At 39.9% G+C, this 16,705-nt stretch overlaps 5 protein-coding genes across 5 annotated transcripts; 2 read left to right on the forward strand and 3 right to left on the reverse strand.

Moving 5' to 3' along the window:
* Positions 1–2,401: 2,401 nt before the first annotated feature.
* On the reverse strand, positions 2,402–3,140 carry BDB00DRAFT_814774 (uncharacterized protein). Its single transcript, XM_053122861.1, has 2 exons — positions 2,622–3,140; positions 2,402–2,559 (listed from the first exon to the last, which is right to left on the reverse strand). The coding sequence occupies exons 1-2, from the start codon at positions 2,830–2,832 to the stop codon at positions 2,492–2,494; spliced, it is 279 nt and encodes a 92-aa protein (XP_052981401.1). The 5' UTR covers positions 2,833–3,140; the 3' UTR covers positions 2,402–2,491.
* A 2,806-nt stretch (positions 3,141–5,946) lies between these two features.
* BDB00DRAFT_870591 (uncharacterized protein) lies at positions 5,947–9,343 on the forward strand (the record flags this gene model as incomplete). Its single annotated transcript, XM_053126725.1, has 10 exons — positions 5,947–6,084; positions 6,174–6,439; positions 6,539–6,597; positions 7,043–7,184; positions 7,267–7,298; positions 7,376–7,604; positions 7,755–7,996; positions 8,489–8,754; positions 8,825–9,146; positions 9,300–9,343. 10 exons carry the CDS (start codon positions 5,947–5,949, stop codon positions 9,341–9,343), a joined length of 1,740 nt encoding a protein of 579 aa, XP_052981402.1.
* Positions 9,344–11,804: 2,461 nt separating this feature from the next.
* On the reverse strand, positions 11,805–13,108 carry BDB00DRAFT_253303 (uncharacterized protein). The gene is made up of 3 exons (XM_053116668.1): positions 12,629–13,108; positions 11,898–12,539; positions 11,805–11,833 (listed from the first exon to the last, which is right to left on the reverse strand). The coding sequence occupies exons 1-2, from the start codon at positions 13,065–13,067 to the stop codon at positions 12,028–12,030; spliced, it is 951 nt and encodes a 316-aa protein (XP_052981403.1). The 5' UTR covers positions 13,068–13,108; the 3' UTR covers positions 11,805–11,833; positions 11,898–12,027.
* A 510-nt stretch (positions 13,109–13,618) lies between these two features.
* Positions 13,619–15,313, forward strand: BDB00DRAFT_973168 (uncharacterized protein). The gene is made up of 8 exons (XM_053129880.1): positions 13,619–13,863; positions 13,999–14,067; positions 14,138–14,181; positions 14,279–14,367; positions 14,445–14,498; positions 14,573–14,598; positions 14,671–14,696; positions 14,765–15,313. Exons 1-8 carry the CDS (start codon positions 13,755–13,757, stop codon positions 15,182–15,184), a joined length of 837 nt encoding a protein of 278 aa, XP_052981404.1. The 5' UTR covers positions 13,619–13,754; the 3' UTR covers positions 15,185–15,313.
* Positions 15,314–15,363: 50 nt separating this feature from the next.
* Positions 15,364–16,350, reverse strand: BDB00DRAFT_870594 (uncharacterized protein; the record flags this gene model as incomplete). Its single annotated transcript, XM_053126726.1, has 2 exons — positions 15,364–15,647; positions 15,729–16,350. The coding sequence occupies 2 exons, from the start codon at positions 16,348–16,350 to the stop codon at positions 15,364–15,366; spliced, it is 906 nt and encodes a 301-aa protein (XP_052981405.1).
* Positions 16,351–16,705: the final 355 nt, after the last annotated feature.

A 16,705-nucleotide genomic window follows, 5' to 3' on the forward strand; every position in this document is an offset into this window, starting at 1 on the left:
TGTGCATAATAGAACAAAAACTCGGTGTGTCGTTTATAATAAGAACGCGTCGTTTATAATAAGAACTATATAAATATAGGCTCTTCCGCGTACTATCATGGTGGAGTTCGCAATAAAATCAACAAGGACATTATTGTAGCTATTGTTAGTATTGATTATTAGATGATGCTGCTTTATACGAAAATAAGTTATATGGAATGAAGGAAGGTATGCGAGAGTGGATAATAAAGGGTTTATTTCTCTTGTTTATGAGAGGATTTTTCTAGATATTACATTGATCTATGTAGTTATATGTTTTCTAATCTTGAGATGAAAATAGGTGTCCATCACTGCGAGTATTTCAACCTAGACTTAAAACTATTATTGTTTGTCAATTGAACTCCTTTGCACAGATTCAATCAGTGGATACAACAGATGTTGCAGTAAAGCTTTAAGGTATGTTATCTGCAGATATAATTATACTTCTGATATACAACAATACTCCATCACAGAGGAACCAATAAGATTTGGTAATCATATATATTCCTAGGATCACGGAGATGGAGAGTGTTGTAATGAGTGTAGTGAACCACATTTATACACTGGCTATACATCAACTATAATATGCATGATTTTAACATGAATGACTCATACGGATAATTACACGGCTATCAGCTAAACACTGCATAGTGAATGGAAAAAGCTATTCATTATAAAATACGCCGACTTGTATTATATAGACAGGACGATGCACCTATCGACAGGTAGCATAAATATTACCATAATGGCTTACGACGGCTTCTGATTAACATATCGACTGAAGAAGAGTCTTAATACGTCCTTGATTTGTCATTTTTATATATAGCTCACTCATCATCTGCTTTCATCGATATCATTGCCCTACTAGCTAAAAATTTGAAAAGTTTTGTTTTATTGTTTTACTCAAGGAATATAACACAATCTCAAAGATACTTATCACTTATCCCCTTTTGCTTTTTCCATTAACAAAGCTTCCCTTTATCTCAATGATTCGCGAGTAATATCAAAACTTTGATGTAGTCAACAATATAGGAACATCTATTGTTTAGATGACAGAAAGAAAACAACGCTTTCAGCGCTCTACACAGATATTGGATATGAAATATATACAGTAAGCGAAAGAGAAAAAGAAGAGTTTGCAGCTTCAAGTTCTACGCAGTTTTAGTGATTTCTATGAAGTAGACCAGTAAAAGCATAGCTCAGACCTAACAGCTATAAGCAGCTGCACAATATGAGCGAGGCTGACATACATTTACCTAAAACTGCTCCTTGTGTTTTCGAGGTAACAACAGTCGCGTTGAAAGAAAGACAGTAGATATAAGCAATGCAGAGAGGAACTAAGGCTCATGAAATATAAGCTACCCAAAAAATAAGTGCTTGAAGCAGGTATATTACTTCTTGTCTATTGCTGAATGCAGCAGTTAAACTTAACCTCCTAGAAGGATTTGGTGTAGCTGTCCGGGACGAAGAATCTGCTCCCATTATTTGAGTATGCAAACATCGGGTTATCCAAGACTGGCAAGGATGCCATATAGATTAACACTAGCTCTTTGCTCTAACGTATGTATGATAGCTCCACATATTGACATATACTGCATTTCCGTTAGAACACAATGATGATATAGTATTTATAGCAGCATGGATGTTGAAGCTCCTCATAATCCTCCTCTTTCTTCCCATCATGTTTCTCTTCCTTCAAAATGAATCCAGCGTTTATTATGTAGTGTAGTAACAAGCTACTAATTTTTGATATTTTTGTTGTTAAGACAATTGCAATTAGGAGAACAGCATCGATAATGTCTATACAAGGATCTTGCTTTGATTGTGTCGTTTATGTGAAGTGATTATTCATTAAGTACACTACACGGTTTTTGTCTAAAACGTATATTATATCTGGAGCACATGAGGGTAATCATCTACAATAAATTTCAATCCTTGAAAGTAAACATAGCAGTTTCATGTTGTACTTCTTATTATTCTTTAGAGTGAGTAGACGTTAGAGGATGTAGAGGTATAGTATATTAATCAATATAAATGAAAGGTCAAAAAAGCCGTTGATCCACTACATAGAGTACTTGTTTGATACGATCGACGAAGATGTAAAGTAAAATAATAAAACGTTAGATGGGCAAAAGTGCATATGACTTTAACAACTTAGTGTGTTCGAAAGCTATATAAGCTATAAATTAAAGTCCAATCTGCGACTTGTGGGTTTATCGGTGGAAGAGCCTCAAGAGGGAACAGCATCATTCGCTTTTCACGAAAAAGTATTTCAAAATTCATATTCTCATTCAACTGGGAGGCAACTGCTTCCTTTAATACACTATTGAGGAGTATAACATACCGAGCAAGTAATAAAAAATCGTAAATGTAATCATATAGATTATCGAAAAATAATTTGTCGAGCTCGCTGCTACAACAACTGATGTAAAAGGGCGGGTACTTTACTTTTCTTGTTGTCTGTTAACTCAATCTATGGAAGATCTATGACAATTACCAGCACTTTGTTATATATTAGTATCAGAGGAAAAGAGAAGTAAGGTAAGTTGACAAGAAGAATGGTTGTCCTCAGCTTTGGTATAATTGATAAAACCTGATAATAGGTTTCATAATTATGATCGTTCTTTTCCTCAGTTTATAAGTCAAGGAAATGACATCCAGAAGTAGACAAAAGTGAAGAAGAAGCATAGGGGTGAAGGATTTAACAATATGAATTATCGAGTCATTTAAAACCATTATGGTATAGTTATCCAAGCTTGACAACAGTGAGGTACAGCTTCTTCGCACTTCCCATATACTGTAAACGCCAAACATCTCTAAATCGTCCTCTAACTACAGATCAATCTTAAGCTCATAATGACATCCCTTTCTACTATCATTTACCGACTCCCAATTATATAAAAGATAAACACCAGGAACCTTTATTGACGTACCTTCAGCGAAAATCGCAAAGCTTCTTATTGATTTCCTTACTATATTGTGTAGATTGACTAGTGTAGATACTTGAAAATATACGATTTCTGTTGTCAAAACTGATGAAGCTGTGATAAGCTGTGTAATTCACTTGGTTGATAAAGGCAGCAATTGTGGAGGCAATTCATAAGTAGTGTTTTGTACGAAATGTTATTTGTGTGGCTGGGCTTGGTTTCGTTATTCATCAAGAAAAATTACGTCAGAGGAATTTTTAGTCAGTCACAAGCATTGAGAACAACCACTGTACCTTTGTATTTGACAATTGCTCACCTACAACAATGACCTCTGCATCTAACAGCCTTGGGTACCTTGTCCGTGTCTTTCCCACCTACCCGACCGAAGTAGTTACAGAGACGTTTGACAACCAGCAACAACTTGACGAGTGGGTTACTGAAAACCCCAAGCAGCATGCCAACTTCATCACCAACAACAAGTACATCTCCGTACCCAAGGCTTCAGATGCACGCCGAAACAATGCCGGCCGTCCTCGGACAGTTGAACGTAGTATCACTTTTTTCTGTGATCACTCAAGAGAAACATCGGTTCCAGCTGTCCCTGCTCTGCCTATAGACTCAAATGAACCTGCTCTTATAAAAAAACGTCGACTTGCAAAACCTTCCATTAAAGTAAACTGCCGTGCTCGATATTGTATTCTATACTTGGTCTCAAGCAAATTTTAAATCTGTATATCACTGGCAACATCAGCACCATGACCCTACCGAGATAACCAATGCTACTCGCTCACAAGTCCCCCCTGAATCACGTAAATGGATTGAAAAACGTGTCAATAACAAGTTGGAGTGGGACTAAATTCAGGAACATCTGCGTTTGACTAGTAAACAACTTCAAGATGTAAGTATCATGTATACATGTAAAGCAAACTTTGATATCAACTTGTAGAGATGCTAACCGGTGGTATTAGCTCGAGGAAGGCGAAGGACCGTTCCCGGAAGCCTTACGTGTGAAGCAGCATCATGTCATGAATATCATCGCCAACCAACAGTCAAGATTAGCAAGAAAAGAACCAATGGATAAAAAAGTGTAGTCAAGTGGCTTCTTTATTTGAAATATCAAGGTTGTCAGACGTTGGAATATATCACGGAGTCTACTTTTGCTGTTGCATGGATATCACCACGGCAAGCTTTGGTAAGAAAAGACATATACTTAAATATAATGCAATGTTCGTATATTAAGAAACGTATGTGCTCTATAGCTGCTCAAGAAATCAAATGAGACCTGTATTGATGCCACACACAAGACTTGCAAATCTATTATCAATGGTCGGGCTGATGCGTATCTGTTCTCTATCGTTGCTAAGCATACAGTTACTGGACAAGGTTACCCTCTTGCTTTTATGATCACAGATAAAGAAGATAGTGAAAAGCTGCAAGTATGGTTTCGATGGCTCCGGGACAGAATGGAATACACACCAACAAGGATCATGATCGATTGCAGTCCAGTTGAAATTAACAGCATCCGAGAAGTTTATGGTCATCAAGTTCAAGTTTTTCTGTGTCATTGGTACATCAAAAGAGCATGGGAAAAGAACATTAAGTCCAAGGTACCTTTTAGTTAGCCACATCATCATATATTCAATATTAAAATTCTTTTTTTTAATGTTGGGTTATAGATCAAAACTACTCTGACAACAGCGGATACGAAGAAAAAAAGATATGAAGCTCGTTCTGCCCTTAGTGCTTTGATGAATTGCAAAACCGTCGTTGAATTTGTGCATGCTTGGGATGAATTTGGTAAAAAATGGCGAGATACATACGAGCATTTTGAATTTTATGGCTATGTGCTGGACTATTGTATCCTAAGCATCATCTTTGGTGCAAGGTTTGGAAAGAGGTACGTTTAAGACTCGTTTTAGCTTTATTTTGCGCTTCAATGTTATTTACGGTTGTATATTTAGAATTCGTCCTTCCATACAAATAATCTGATCGAAAGCTGGCATTCCAAACTTAAACGCAAATATCTTCCATACAGTCGCAATCATCGTGCTGATCGTGTAATCTATGTGTTGACGCAGTTGGTCGAAAATGACTATCGTGCTCAAGTCCTGCGTGTTTTGGCTGGCGTTGAAGAAATAACAGCGACTAGAGAAGCTCAACAAAGGAAAAAAGAAGCTTGCAGAAAATCACCAGATGAAGCTGACCAGACGATAGCTATTTATGATGACCTTGTATGTATTATTTCTGTATTTGTGCATTTACTTTTACAATCGCTGATCGTACCGTGGCTATAGGTTACCTGTCAATCTTTTACCAGTTCTGCATTGTATACTCCAAAGTTTAAAGAAAGCGATAGCAATGGCGTTATTGATTCTTGTAGTTGTGAAGACGCCCGTTGCCAGATTGGGAGCGCCATCGAGAACAGTATACTGCTGTTGTTGTACCAACTACCGACAAACTGGGACGAACACGGCACATTGAAAAGATGGTGCGCACTGAGCATTTGGTTGGATCAAGATGACTCTGTCGATCACCACCAAAACAAACGACAACGATCATCTGCGTTTGTTGTTTTCTCAGATGATATGGAGGATAACAGCTATGATGTGGAAGTGGACGGGCAAGATCTGGATGAAGTCGAATGCGTATCGCACTCGCATAAAGAGAAGCTAGAGAAGCTTAAAAAAACTGGGAAAACGTCCTCGAACCATTAGCAAATGAGTATATCAAATGCTATGATAGTGCCAGTCCACCCAGTTTCGCAGCAGAAGAGCCAGACCGCGCCCCATGCCCACGCGAGAAAGAAAAATAGCAGAGAGAAGTGCTTTGGGTCTATCTTACTGGTACTTTGATCTAAATTATTAAAGCAAATGCGTAAGATTGTTGACTTCTCATCATTTTTTTCATTAACTATTTTCTCTATCTTTTTAAGGTATAAAAAAGTTTAAGTTACGCTTTATCGATGCGACGAGTCCAGGCAGTTACGCTTATGAGGCACCATATGTTTCGCGCATCGCCAATGTTCCCGCAGACGGCATACCACATCAAGCTCCTCGAATTTTATGAGGAGCTGTTTATGACAGGCCTTCTTGCAAACGAAGCATTCGCCAAAGCATGCGCTAAATTGGACATGTACAAGGTACATGTGCTTCTTTTCTTCATTTTTCAGGACCATGAAATTAGACAATAAGCTCATGCTTCACCTATTCGTAATCTTGGCTTTGGTAGAATGTCGAACGACTTCGAATCACTTCTGCAAATGTTTTTTTTGCGTATCTCGAGGTGCTCACAAAAGCAGAGGAGTTATCCGTTGCAGAGCACCAGCACACCATCCAGGCTTACAATGATGACGCTTGCCCGGCATGTCCCAAGGTCGGCTATACCATCTGCGATTTTATACATTACATAATTATAATAGAAGTCATATCTAAGCAAACATGCTGGCCTGTTGAACTGGATATGAGACTAACCTTCTTGTTATTTGCATTATCAAGGTTGGAATGATCATCGCACTAGATGGAAACTTTCAACTGCGTAGACGGATGGCAAACAGCGATGATTGCAAGTTGCATGAATAAACTACTTTTTTTTAGTGCAGATGCCAAGTCAGCACTTATGCCAAACCCAACGATGCATCTTCGAAAGATCACAAGTATGACTCCAAGTTTCAAAATGCAGATGAGTCATACGTAACCTGAGCAATCCGACAGTGCTACGAGTCCGGAGTGCTTGGGTGCGTATGTCGTCACAATCTGCCATTGAAGTTTACCAACATTGTTCAGTCTGGTGAAAAGTAAGTTTATAACCGGTGATAGTATTCTTGAAAAAAGTATCGCAATGGTAATCTTATACATTCAAATTTAAAAGGCACACAAGCCCCCCTATCTGTCATCGATGTGCTCATGAAAAAACATGGCACCAGAGTTCTCAAAATTATGTATGACATTGATTGCCATTCTGAGCCGGCAATTAAGGTAAGACCGCGAAAAAATAGATAGGCTTTGTTTCGAGATATCTACCGACCAACTTGTGCCAGTATAGTGTATAATTATTATTCTGTAATGAGCATTTCATAACTATCAATGATATTATTCTAGGAGAACTTTCCGGGTTGGGTGGGAATGTTGCTGTTGGCGTCTTCCACGCCTATGCCCATTCTATGGACTGTCAGGTGCAATACAATCCCAGATTGAATGAAGGGTTTGGCCTGACAGACGGTGAAGGAATGGAACGACTCTGGTTGTATCTATCTGGATTCGCAACAATCACCAGGAATATGTGTATAAAACGAAGGATGCTCACGTTGATTCATGCTATACAGCATTTTAAGAACGAGCACCTTCTTTTCCTTGCGTAAGTGTGGAAAATTTTGATTAAAGTATATTTTCATGATAGACATCTGCTCATCAAAAGTACTGATTGGTCTATAGCGCAACTACTTGTGCAACGAAAAAAGCGAGCAATTTCCATGCAAGAAAAAGCCGGTAAATTTCTGAGTACGGAGTGTCCTTGGCTGACTGATGAACAGCTGAAACAGCAATGGCAGTCGTACTGTAACATCATCCAACAAAAGCTGAAGCCTGCTGACCAAGTGAGCCCAGATGCTTGCAAGGTCAAGTACATCGAGGAGCTCATGGTTTTATATGCCATTGATGCTGGGTGAGTTAATGATGATGTGATTAGATGGATAGTCTTACGGAAGATAGATCCTAGTATGAAGGGACACTGCGCATTCTTCTATTAGCTCCGGCTTTGATCACTTTGGTCTAATTGCTCTTATCAACATAATCATGTTCTATTCTTTTTCAGTGCATATAAGGGCAGAATCACCAGACGAATCGCCGAAGCTAATGTGTTGCACTGGGAACGCCAACTCGTAGAGATGAACATTCTCACAGTTGGAGAACGATGGAAGGAAAACGATATGCCATTCAAAAAAGCCATGAAGTTGAAGTGGTCAAATGACTACAAAATAAACAGGCTGAAACTGCATTCCCTTGTGGCTGGTCGTGCGCTTTTGCAGACGCAGTTGCACAGAAACGGGAAGAAAGGTAAGTGTTTCGGTTTATATCCTATTGTAGAAAATCTTTTCATTTGCAGCAGATTCCTACATCAGCAGTAAGTATTCCTTTGTTTTCAAACCCTATCATTGCCATTGTTATCTGATGTATAATGCTGTTAAGTGCACCATTTGAGTAAACGTATATGAAGGAACAGGATTTTTGTGAGGCTATGGGAATGTGCGATCATAGGGTGTGTAATAGGTCGTTAAGGCGTTACATTTTGCTGCTTTTTTTCGGGTTTTTTAACATATCATGGTTATCTTTTGGATCTTATAGCTTGCTATTGCTTCTATATGATGTTTGCTACATATGTATAGCTAACAAACATGTAGTTCAGAGTAGTATTGCTATGATACTTAGCTTGGAGATATCAATTGTCGTCTCAAACAATGTAACCTGCCAAAAAAATGTCGGGGACTCGCTGCAAATGATAAAGTAAACGTCGGCGATGAACCTCGTATTAATATAAGGTGTTTATAGGGCACAAACTTGCTAAAAAGCTCGAGGACGCAGTTAAAAATATCAAGAAAAAAGCGTTACCTCTGATAAAAAACTTAAACGAACTTTCCCTTCTAATCAATGAAGGAGAAATCGAACTGCTTGTCCCCGCATTTGTTCAAACATACGATGTTCTGATCAACTTGCGGAATACGTTTTGGCAAGAAGAAGGCTCGGATGTTCCTTTCCTGGTACTTAGGGAGTATCACAACAAGAAACGTGCAATAGAAGAACTGTGCATGCTTGAAGTAAAGAGTCCTAGTAAATCGATCACCAGGTAGGTATCCGTTTTAATATTACTTTTTGTTTTACAACTAGGCTGAGGCAAGACGACTTGTTGCATACATTACTGCAAAGGTTTCCACGTTTAAAAGAATGATGGATGATTCCAATGGTCGTTTGGGCTGCAAAGTGATTTTGAAATGGCAGCTCCACTTCTATGAAGCGATCGAAAAAGCAGCTCGCAAACAGCATCTTTTGCGTGATCTTTTTGATGCCAATGATGCCAGCTCGTCCAATACAACACCTGATACTCAGGATGAAAATGTATTGGATGAGGACTATGATGAAGAGCTCCATTTCAACGCGCCATCATACGAAGAGATCGAGCTCTCTGCCAATGACACGAAGAAGAAGAAGAGTTTACTCTTTTTTAGGATGAAAATTAGTCGACAGCACTGTTCTCCTTTTACTACATCATATCTCTTAAATCAAAACCTACATCAAGTTATCACTATTACGTCCACTTACACTTTACAGACAATACTACAAAACTTCTTTTTATATTTGCTAGAGTTAACATTGATGCTTTTTATATTTAGCTATGGCGAAAAATGACGTCTGTTTATTTTACTTGGAAATCGTAGAAACATGTATGGCTAAATTTCAGGCCCCAGAAGAGATTCAACACAGAAAAGGTGGCGTGTACATGCTGTGACCTTATTTTCCATAAATCCAAATACCGAGTACTGCATTGGCTAATGACTTTGTACGAGTGAAGTCATGATACGTGCTCAAATTATATCACCCCAGCTATTTCAAGAAAAAGGATTTCTTATATTGCTTTGTTCTTATAAATTTTGTGTGGTGAATACTAACGTATATAAAGCAGGTGCGTACACTAGCCAGAAGATGATGGATAGAGCGCTCCGAGTCAGTGCGGCGGCTTAAATTAGTGGAGGGTGCAGAGGCAGTCACCGCCTCGGGCCTCGAGGAACTCCTGCCTGTGCAAATTTTATTAATGCTTTCCCCTTGCTGGAGCATACAACGTAGTTGCCACGGGTGATTCTATAGTGGACTTGCCTGGATTAAATAATGAGACAAACAAGAATGATATTTCTACTTTTGCATGCTGGCGAAAAAGGTAAGGGGTCAGCCTGTGCTTTTTGCTTAAAAACGGCTCGTTTCCACAAAACTTTTTCTCTGGTCAAATTTTATGTTTCTACCCAAGTGTATAGAGGACGACGAGACGAACACAATAAAACCAGTTACATCATCATACTCAATCGTTTTGGTCTCCAAAAAGACACTTTTGTCAATGGTTTTTTTAAACCGCTCATTTCGTAAAACACTCCTTCCTTCTACTTGCGTAGGGTTAGCAGGTTTGCATTTCCATATTTTGAAATAAAAAAAACTGTACCAGCTTCTTGGTTTTATACCAGCACCACAGAGCGAGCAATGACATTAACTGCTGTCAGTATTATAGTCAATGTAACAACAAAACTATCTCTTATTCAATCGACAAACATAAATTTATCATATGTCGCGCATATATTTTATAAAATCGTGTAACATTGATAGTGTTAAACGTAGTGAGACCACTTGATTATATCTAACTCCACTTTAACTTAACCAATATCGAAATGACAGCCGCAAAACGATTTTTAAAGTCATTGTTGGTACTTATCTAACGGTGTCTACTGATATAAAATTTATTGTAAGCAGTACGAATCGATATGAGCAGGAAAGTGATAAAATAGATGTATAACTAAACAGAATCTATTACTATTATTAGTACTGCAGTTGACATATTTCGCTATTAGTAGCAAAAAATAAAGTAAAGAATATCGTACAACATATGAATATCAAGATGTTTTCACTTTTACAGTATTTGCTGCATCCACATGTTTTCTATAATTTTTTTCGTTGATATAGCACACTATAATCACTCAAAATCTGTATGAATGAAATAATAAAACCTGTGATCCAAGATCAGTTCTTCATGCTATATATCTGCTTGTAGCTTGGGGCAGTTAGTTTTGTAGGGAGAAGATCTTCTGCACTTATTTGCACCGGTGTAATATATAGGTAGAAGATCTTCTTCACGTGTATAGAATATTGCTCTGTTTCTGGTAGAGCAATGTGCAGCTCAAAAGCTGTGCGGTCAAAGCCAAAGTGCGCTAAGGTAATGCATTCGCCATTTCTATGTCAATCCTTGTGCACGCATTGTTGGAATTGTGAAAGTGTAATGTTTGTGTAGCACTGGGATCTCTTATGTCTTGCTTAAATTGTGTATATGTCGTGAAAAGTACTGCACGAGCCTCTTGATACCATTGATATATCATCAGCTGTTCTGCCATAAGAACACGCAATGAATCATAAACATGCACAATTAGTTTCCATTTAGTTCAGCGGATGTACTGCAATTGTGAGAAATGATTTACTTTGTCATTGTTATCGGGTTGCTTGTGGCAATATGAGGTTATACTTCGCATTGTGTTTATGGTCAATGTATCAATGAGCTTGTTATTATCAATACTAAAAGCGACCTCAAAGTATGCTTGTGCAAAGCAGTAAGTGATATCCTATACTTACCCCATAGTCCTTCCTTTCTTATTTGCACTCATATCATACTTACTGCAATGTTTCTTGTTATCCAATTCCAACTTTCCAACCCATTTTGAGCAAGGTTCCAGTAATCCATCAATCAGCGATCCTTTTGGGTCGTTTCCAACGTGTCTCCCATATATCGTACAGCAACTAGTAGTATGAAAGGTTCGATAAGTGTTTAGATTATTTCGATACTAATCTAATGCTTCCAGTTTCTAAAGCTTTTGCCAAAGCATGCTTTTGATCGCGTTTCAACTCCTTGGTTGGTTCTTTGAACTCGACTCCATCAGGAAGTGGTAGTACCAGTTCGACATAACGATCCTCGCCCTTCCGCAGAGCATTCCATGGGACGCTGGTGGTGATTTTACCAAACTCTGGAGCCACTGCATCTAATAATATTGCTTGGAATCATTATTATTTTAATGAAGCACAGGAAACACTTACTATACAAGGCTTTCACTTCGGTTTGGATGAATTCCACCATTCTGTCATTTGGTCCTGTGAAGTCGATGTTATAATTAGCATTTCTGTATATATGCGCTCATAATGAATGAGGAGGTACCTTTATTACGTCGTCGTTTGTTGTTAGGACCACAATCCTGGCGAGCTCTTCCGTCCTCAATATCATTTGCACGATTGTAAATGTACTGAAAATAATCTGCTTACTCATAATAAGTACGTTATTAATGCGATCACTTATTGCGACTTACCAGTACTTTTGGAACGTGACTTGACAAACAAATCGAACTTTTCCTGAAGTCCCGCGTACTTGGGACCTTCATTGAAAGCTTGGCAAAGGTCCCAGAATTGCACTCCCAGTTCTGTATGCTCTTTATTAAACGCGACCAGTCTTGAAAAAATAAATAATAATTGATAAAGAGTATACCTGTGCCAATTGATCTCCCCGTATCCAAACGGCGGGCTTGATTGCCTAGAACCTTTGGATATCCGAAGCAGACAAAACCTTCAATACCAGTTACTTTCTGGATATAGCTCAGCTGCCTGTTGATAGCTTTATGAGCTTCTTCGGCGTAGTTTAGCCGAAGCTGCTGGCTTTTTTGAGTCATAGCTTTTGGCGCTATGTAGCCTTCAAAGCCTGCTTCAAGATTATGTTCCGTAGCCAATTGTTGGAACATGGGACGTTCATCCCTGCGCGCTTGGTACTCAGCGCCGTAGCGTACGTTGCGCTGCTGGATCGTTTCTTCTATAAGAAGAGTTGTATTGAAAAGTTAGTTTGACATTACCAAGAATGATAATCAATATAATAGTGTTAATATTCATATCGACAGTGACCTTCAGTAGCTCCATCTTGACGGAGCCGATCCTCCTCTTGCTTACGCATCGAAACGAAAAGGTTCCATGAGCTTATCGCCTTGGTGGTGACGACAAGCGGTGCAAGATTGTTCTCACACCTCTTCTCCACCTCGCGCAGAGAGAATCCAAGCTCGTTTGCTAAAGCCACCTTTCTTGCTTCATGTTCAGCCATGAGCTCGGCGCATCGTGCTTCAAGCTCAAGCAAGCGAGCCTGCTCTGCTGAATCCTCCTCTGTTGGGGTACGCGAAGGTTCCTCATGCAGTTCTTGTGGATGTTGGTCAACGTCCACGTCCGTGTTGTTCAACAACACCATCTCGCCAGTTTCCGAGATTCCGTTGATCTCGGCAAAACGAAACTGATTAGTTTCACCACGTGTTGTGGAATGAGTATGAGAGAGAGTAGAGAATTGGGTGTCCATAATGACGAGTAGGAAGAAAAGAGTAGTGGTGGAAAACTCGATAGGCTACGCGGCCTCTGTAACCTTTATTTCATCCCGAAATACCATTTTGGGCATTCAGTTACAGGATCCTGGCACATCCGGTGGATTCCGGTGGTTCTTAAAACCGATTTCTGAAAAATTTTGGCGTATTAGGAACTGTAACCGGGTGAAAATTAGCTGGCCCTGACCATTTCTCTTTGTTGCCAAGGATGGACCGTTTCTTGTTCTTTAGTAGCAGCAGCTGCAGCAGCTAGATGTTGTGGCGTATAATAGACAGTTCTCTCAATGGAGCTCTTTTTCTATTTTATATCGTTTAGAGACAAAGAAGCGCTTGGCTGCCTGTGTCATGAATACAGGGCAGACAGCAGCAACTCGAGAGCTGTGTTACATTTCAAGTTGATTAACTATTTTTAGACGTTAAGAAAAAAACAGCACACGTTGTTTAATTTACCTCGAACCTATACTCTCTGTTCTTAGCAACTAATTATTACTGCCCGCCCACCCGAGCCCGCCTTCAGCTCTGGACAATTCTTTCTTTCTTTCTTTCTTTCTTTATTAGGTCCCTCTCTCTTCCTCTCTCTTTCTTTTGTTTCTCCATCCATCTACAACACCCCCCCATTCCTTTTCTTCCCTCTCTGCTATTGGTACCGGCAACAACAACAAAAAATGAAGGTCCAACTACTCATTGCTCTTGTCATTGCATTCCTTGCTGTCTTTACTACAGCTGATTCCCTTCAAGACGAAATCGACAAGGCCAGAAAGAAGTTCTGCGGTGGTAACTACCATTCACTTTCTTTTGCGACAACGAAACAATTCACGGTGAATGGGATTATTCGAACACGGAAAACTTACCAATCACGCGCGTATGTGTGTATGTGTGCTCTCTTGTTTCGACCCTGTTTTTCTTTAGGTATCAAGGTCAGCAAGCCGAGCTCTGGCCAAGTGTTCAGTAACCCAAAGAAAGTCAAGGTCACCGTCAGTAAGTAAATCACCTTATCTTATAAACAGACATCACGAATGACGTACTCACCGTCTGAATAAATGAACAGAGCGTACTCCCAATGCTTTGGCCAAGGTGGTCAACGCTGTCGATGTAAATATCTTTTTTCATCTGAACGTGTAGTGTAGTGTAGTGTAGTGCATGTAGTAATTTTTGTCACCATTAACAACGAATTTTGTATATATGATAGCTCTACATGGTCAGCTCGAACGGCACTGCCAAGTACTTGGGTACTCCCTGGAAGGGTTCCTACTCTCTCAAGACCTCTGCTACAATGACGTAAGAAAGAGAGACAGACAAAGGATCATCGTATGATACATGAATACATATAACTTACACTTCACAAATTTATACAGTGTTGACTTGACCAAGGCACAGGGTGCAAAGTTCCCCTCCCAGTATGAAGTTCGGTAAGTCATTGTATAAAAGTAGAACATGATGGCAAAAAGCTCACTAGAAAACTGTCAAAACAACAAAACTATAGTGTCTGGGTTCGCAACAAGGATGCTGGTAAGTACCCAGGATGTAAGCTTTGCCCAGTATAGATTAGTTTGCTAACATCGTTATTGTTAATGCGCACAGGCCCTGACTGCACTTTGATGTCCAAGGTAAACAGACTTTAAAAATTAGCCCTGGATCCCCAATTATTTGTACTGACCTCCCACACACACATTAGACTTTCAAGGTCAAGTCCTCATCCCACGCCAACGCTGCCGAAGACGAAGAAATCAACAACATGGACGCCAAAATCGACAAGGGCTGCTTTGGCCTGGACATCACCAAGCCTGCCATTGGCGAACATGTCTCTGGTTACTTCCCTGTCCAGCTCGTCCGTGATGGTGCTTCCCCCGTCGACAGCTTGACCAAGGTCGAACTCTTCAAGGTCGACATCAACGATCGTCAACCTATCAAGGTCCAAGACTCCTGGGAGGGTGATGTGCTTCTCTACAACTCGTTCACCGTCAAGGATGCTCTCAAGACTGCTGCTTCGAAAGAGGATGACAAGGAGTATGCTTATTTCTACAAGTTGTCTGGTGTCACACAACATGAAGACAAATGCGACTTTTATTCGCATCCTTTCTACATTGATGCTTAAACAAAAGCCAGCATCGTCTCGTTTTCCCTCCCCATACTATACTCTTCTTCCGCCCCACCTCTGTCACTTGTCTGTGTGCTTCTTTAAAAAAAAAGAAATAACCTTGTAATAATATTATAACCAAAACCATGTTTCATTATTGTCTTTTTTCCAAAACAAGTGCTTGCTGCTAACTTCAACTAGTCCCAAATCAATTGACCCTTTTCATTCAAACCTGCTGTGGCCGTAGGTGTTTTGGACGATGTTCCTTTCTGTCCTTTTTTGCCCCATGGTGTGTTCTTGCCAGCACCGGTACTATAAAACTCGTTTATCTTTCGTCGTTCCAGTTCCTTCTGATGCCGTCTTAACCGCTCTGCTTGTAATGCATCTGCTGCAGCTTTGGCTTCTTTGCGTTTGGCAGCTTTGGCCTGGTTCTCGCGTTGTTTCTTTGACGCTACTTCTTGCGTCCGTGGTGCAGAGTAGACTAGATAATACCGTCATTTAGTGCTTACTCTCAACTGCCAAGTGAGTGGTAGCAATTAGGAGCCTTTTCTTTTCTTCTTACTTGGCTTTTTACTTGAATCAATTGACTCCCATCCATCCTCGTATGGTACTGGCTCCCACTCTTCTTCTTCTGGCTCCGTAGTGATTCGCATGACGCGCGAGTATCTTGCTGTTAAATCCATATGTTTGTCTACTTCTCTTGATGGCTCATTTGCCTTGTCAGCGGCAGCAGTAGCAGCAGCAGCGAATGACTCCTTTTTCTCCTTGCTAGTACCATCGCTCTTTGTCGATGCCTTAGTTGTGAGCTCGTTACTTGCTTCTGGCGCTCTGTCCATAAGAGGCGATGTCTGTGCATCAAGACTTGGTGTAGATTGTTTTCCTAAAGATGGCGATCGCTTGGAATCCTTTTGTTGCGAATGCGAGGTATCGGTGGTTGCCGTAGTTGTTGTAGTTATGGGTAAAGATTGTTTGTCTGTCGTTGTCGTCTTGCTGCTGTTGCTGTCTAATGACGCTTTTCCTTTGCCTTTCTTCTTTTTGGACTTTTTGGACTTTTTAGTGGTCGAGGTGGTTGTTGCGCGGTTACTGTTGTCATGATTGTCGTCATCAAGTGCATTCGATCGATAAAAGTAAATGAGTAAAACAGGTAAGAAAAGAACGCATAAAAGACCCAGCTCTTGGTACATCTTTTTTGCTGTATGTGTGAAGAAAGAGGGAGTCTGGCAATGAATAAAGATCAAGTTTGATATATGGAACAAAATGATTGGATATCCGCACTATTGATCTTAATCCCGAGATGGTTGCTGCGGTAAGCAGAGATATGGCATTAATGTTTGTATATAGTACACGGTTATTGGTTTTTTTTATAAGGGCAAGAAAAAGGTATGTCTGTGTATGTTGTTAGAGGACTAGATCGTGTGCGTGGCGTGTTATGTGTAAGGTTTAAAGAGCCATAGTAAAGGAGGTTGCTGGCAGGGGTAAAGAGAAGAGAGCAGGAAAGAAAATAAAACGAGAATATGAAAAAGTGTATACGTTAAATAA

This window comes from Zychaea mexicana (assembly GCF_025766255.1).
Source record: "Zychaea mexicana strain RSA 1403 chromosome Unknown BDB00scaffold_22, whole genome shotgun sequence".
In the NCBI taxonomy this organism is placed as follows: Eukaryota; Fungi; Mucoromycota; class Mucoromycetes; order Mucorales; family Lichtheimiaceae; genus Zychaea; species Zychaea mexicana.

What these genes read in the sequence shown, in the direction of transcription:
- BDB00DRAFT_814774 (XM_053122861.1), bottom strand. Translation starts at nt 2,832, where the DNA reads ATGTTTGGCGTTTACAGTATATGGGAAGTGCGAAGAAGCTGTACCTCA. An exon ending in AACGATCATAATTATGAAAC is followed by an intron (nt 2,560 to 2,621) that starts CTATTATCAGGT and finishes TTGTCAACTTAC; the next exon opens with CTTACTTCTCTTTTCCTCTG.
- BDB00DRAFT_253303 (XM_053116668.1), bottom strand. Translation starts at nt 13,067, where the DNA reads ATGGACACCCAATTCTCTACTCTCTCTCATACTCATTCCACAACACGT. An exon ending in TCAAGATGGAGCTACTGAAG is followed by an intron (nt 12,540 to 12,628) that starts GTCACTGTCGAT and finishes CTCTTCTTATAG; the next exon opens with AAGAAACGATCCAGCAGCGC.
- BDB00DRAFT_973168 (XM_053129880.1), top strand. Translation starts at nt 13,755, where the DNA reads ATGAAGGTCCAACTACTCATTGCTCTTGTCATTGCATTCCTTGCTGTC. An exon ending in CCCTCCCAGTATGAAGTTCG is followed by an intron (nt 14,499 to 14,572) that starts GTAAGTCATTGT and finishes ACAAAACTATAG; the next exon opens with TGTCTGGGTTCGCAACAAGG. An exon ending in ACTGCACTTTGATGTCCAAG is followed by an intron (nt 14,697 to 14,764) that starts GTAAACAGACTT and finishes CACACACATTAG; the next exon opens with ACTTTCAAGGTCAAGTCCTC.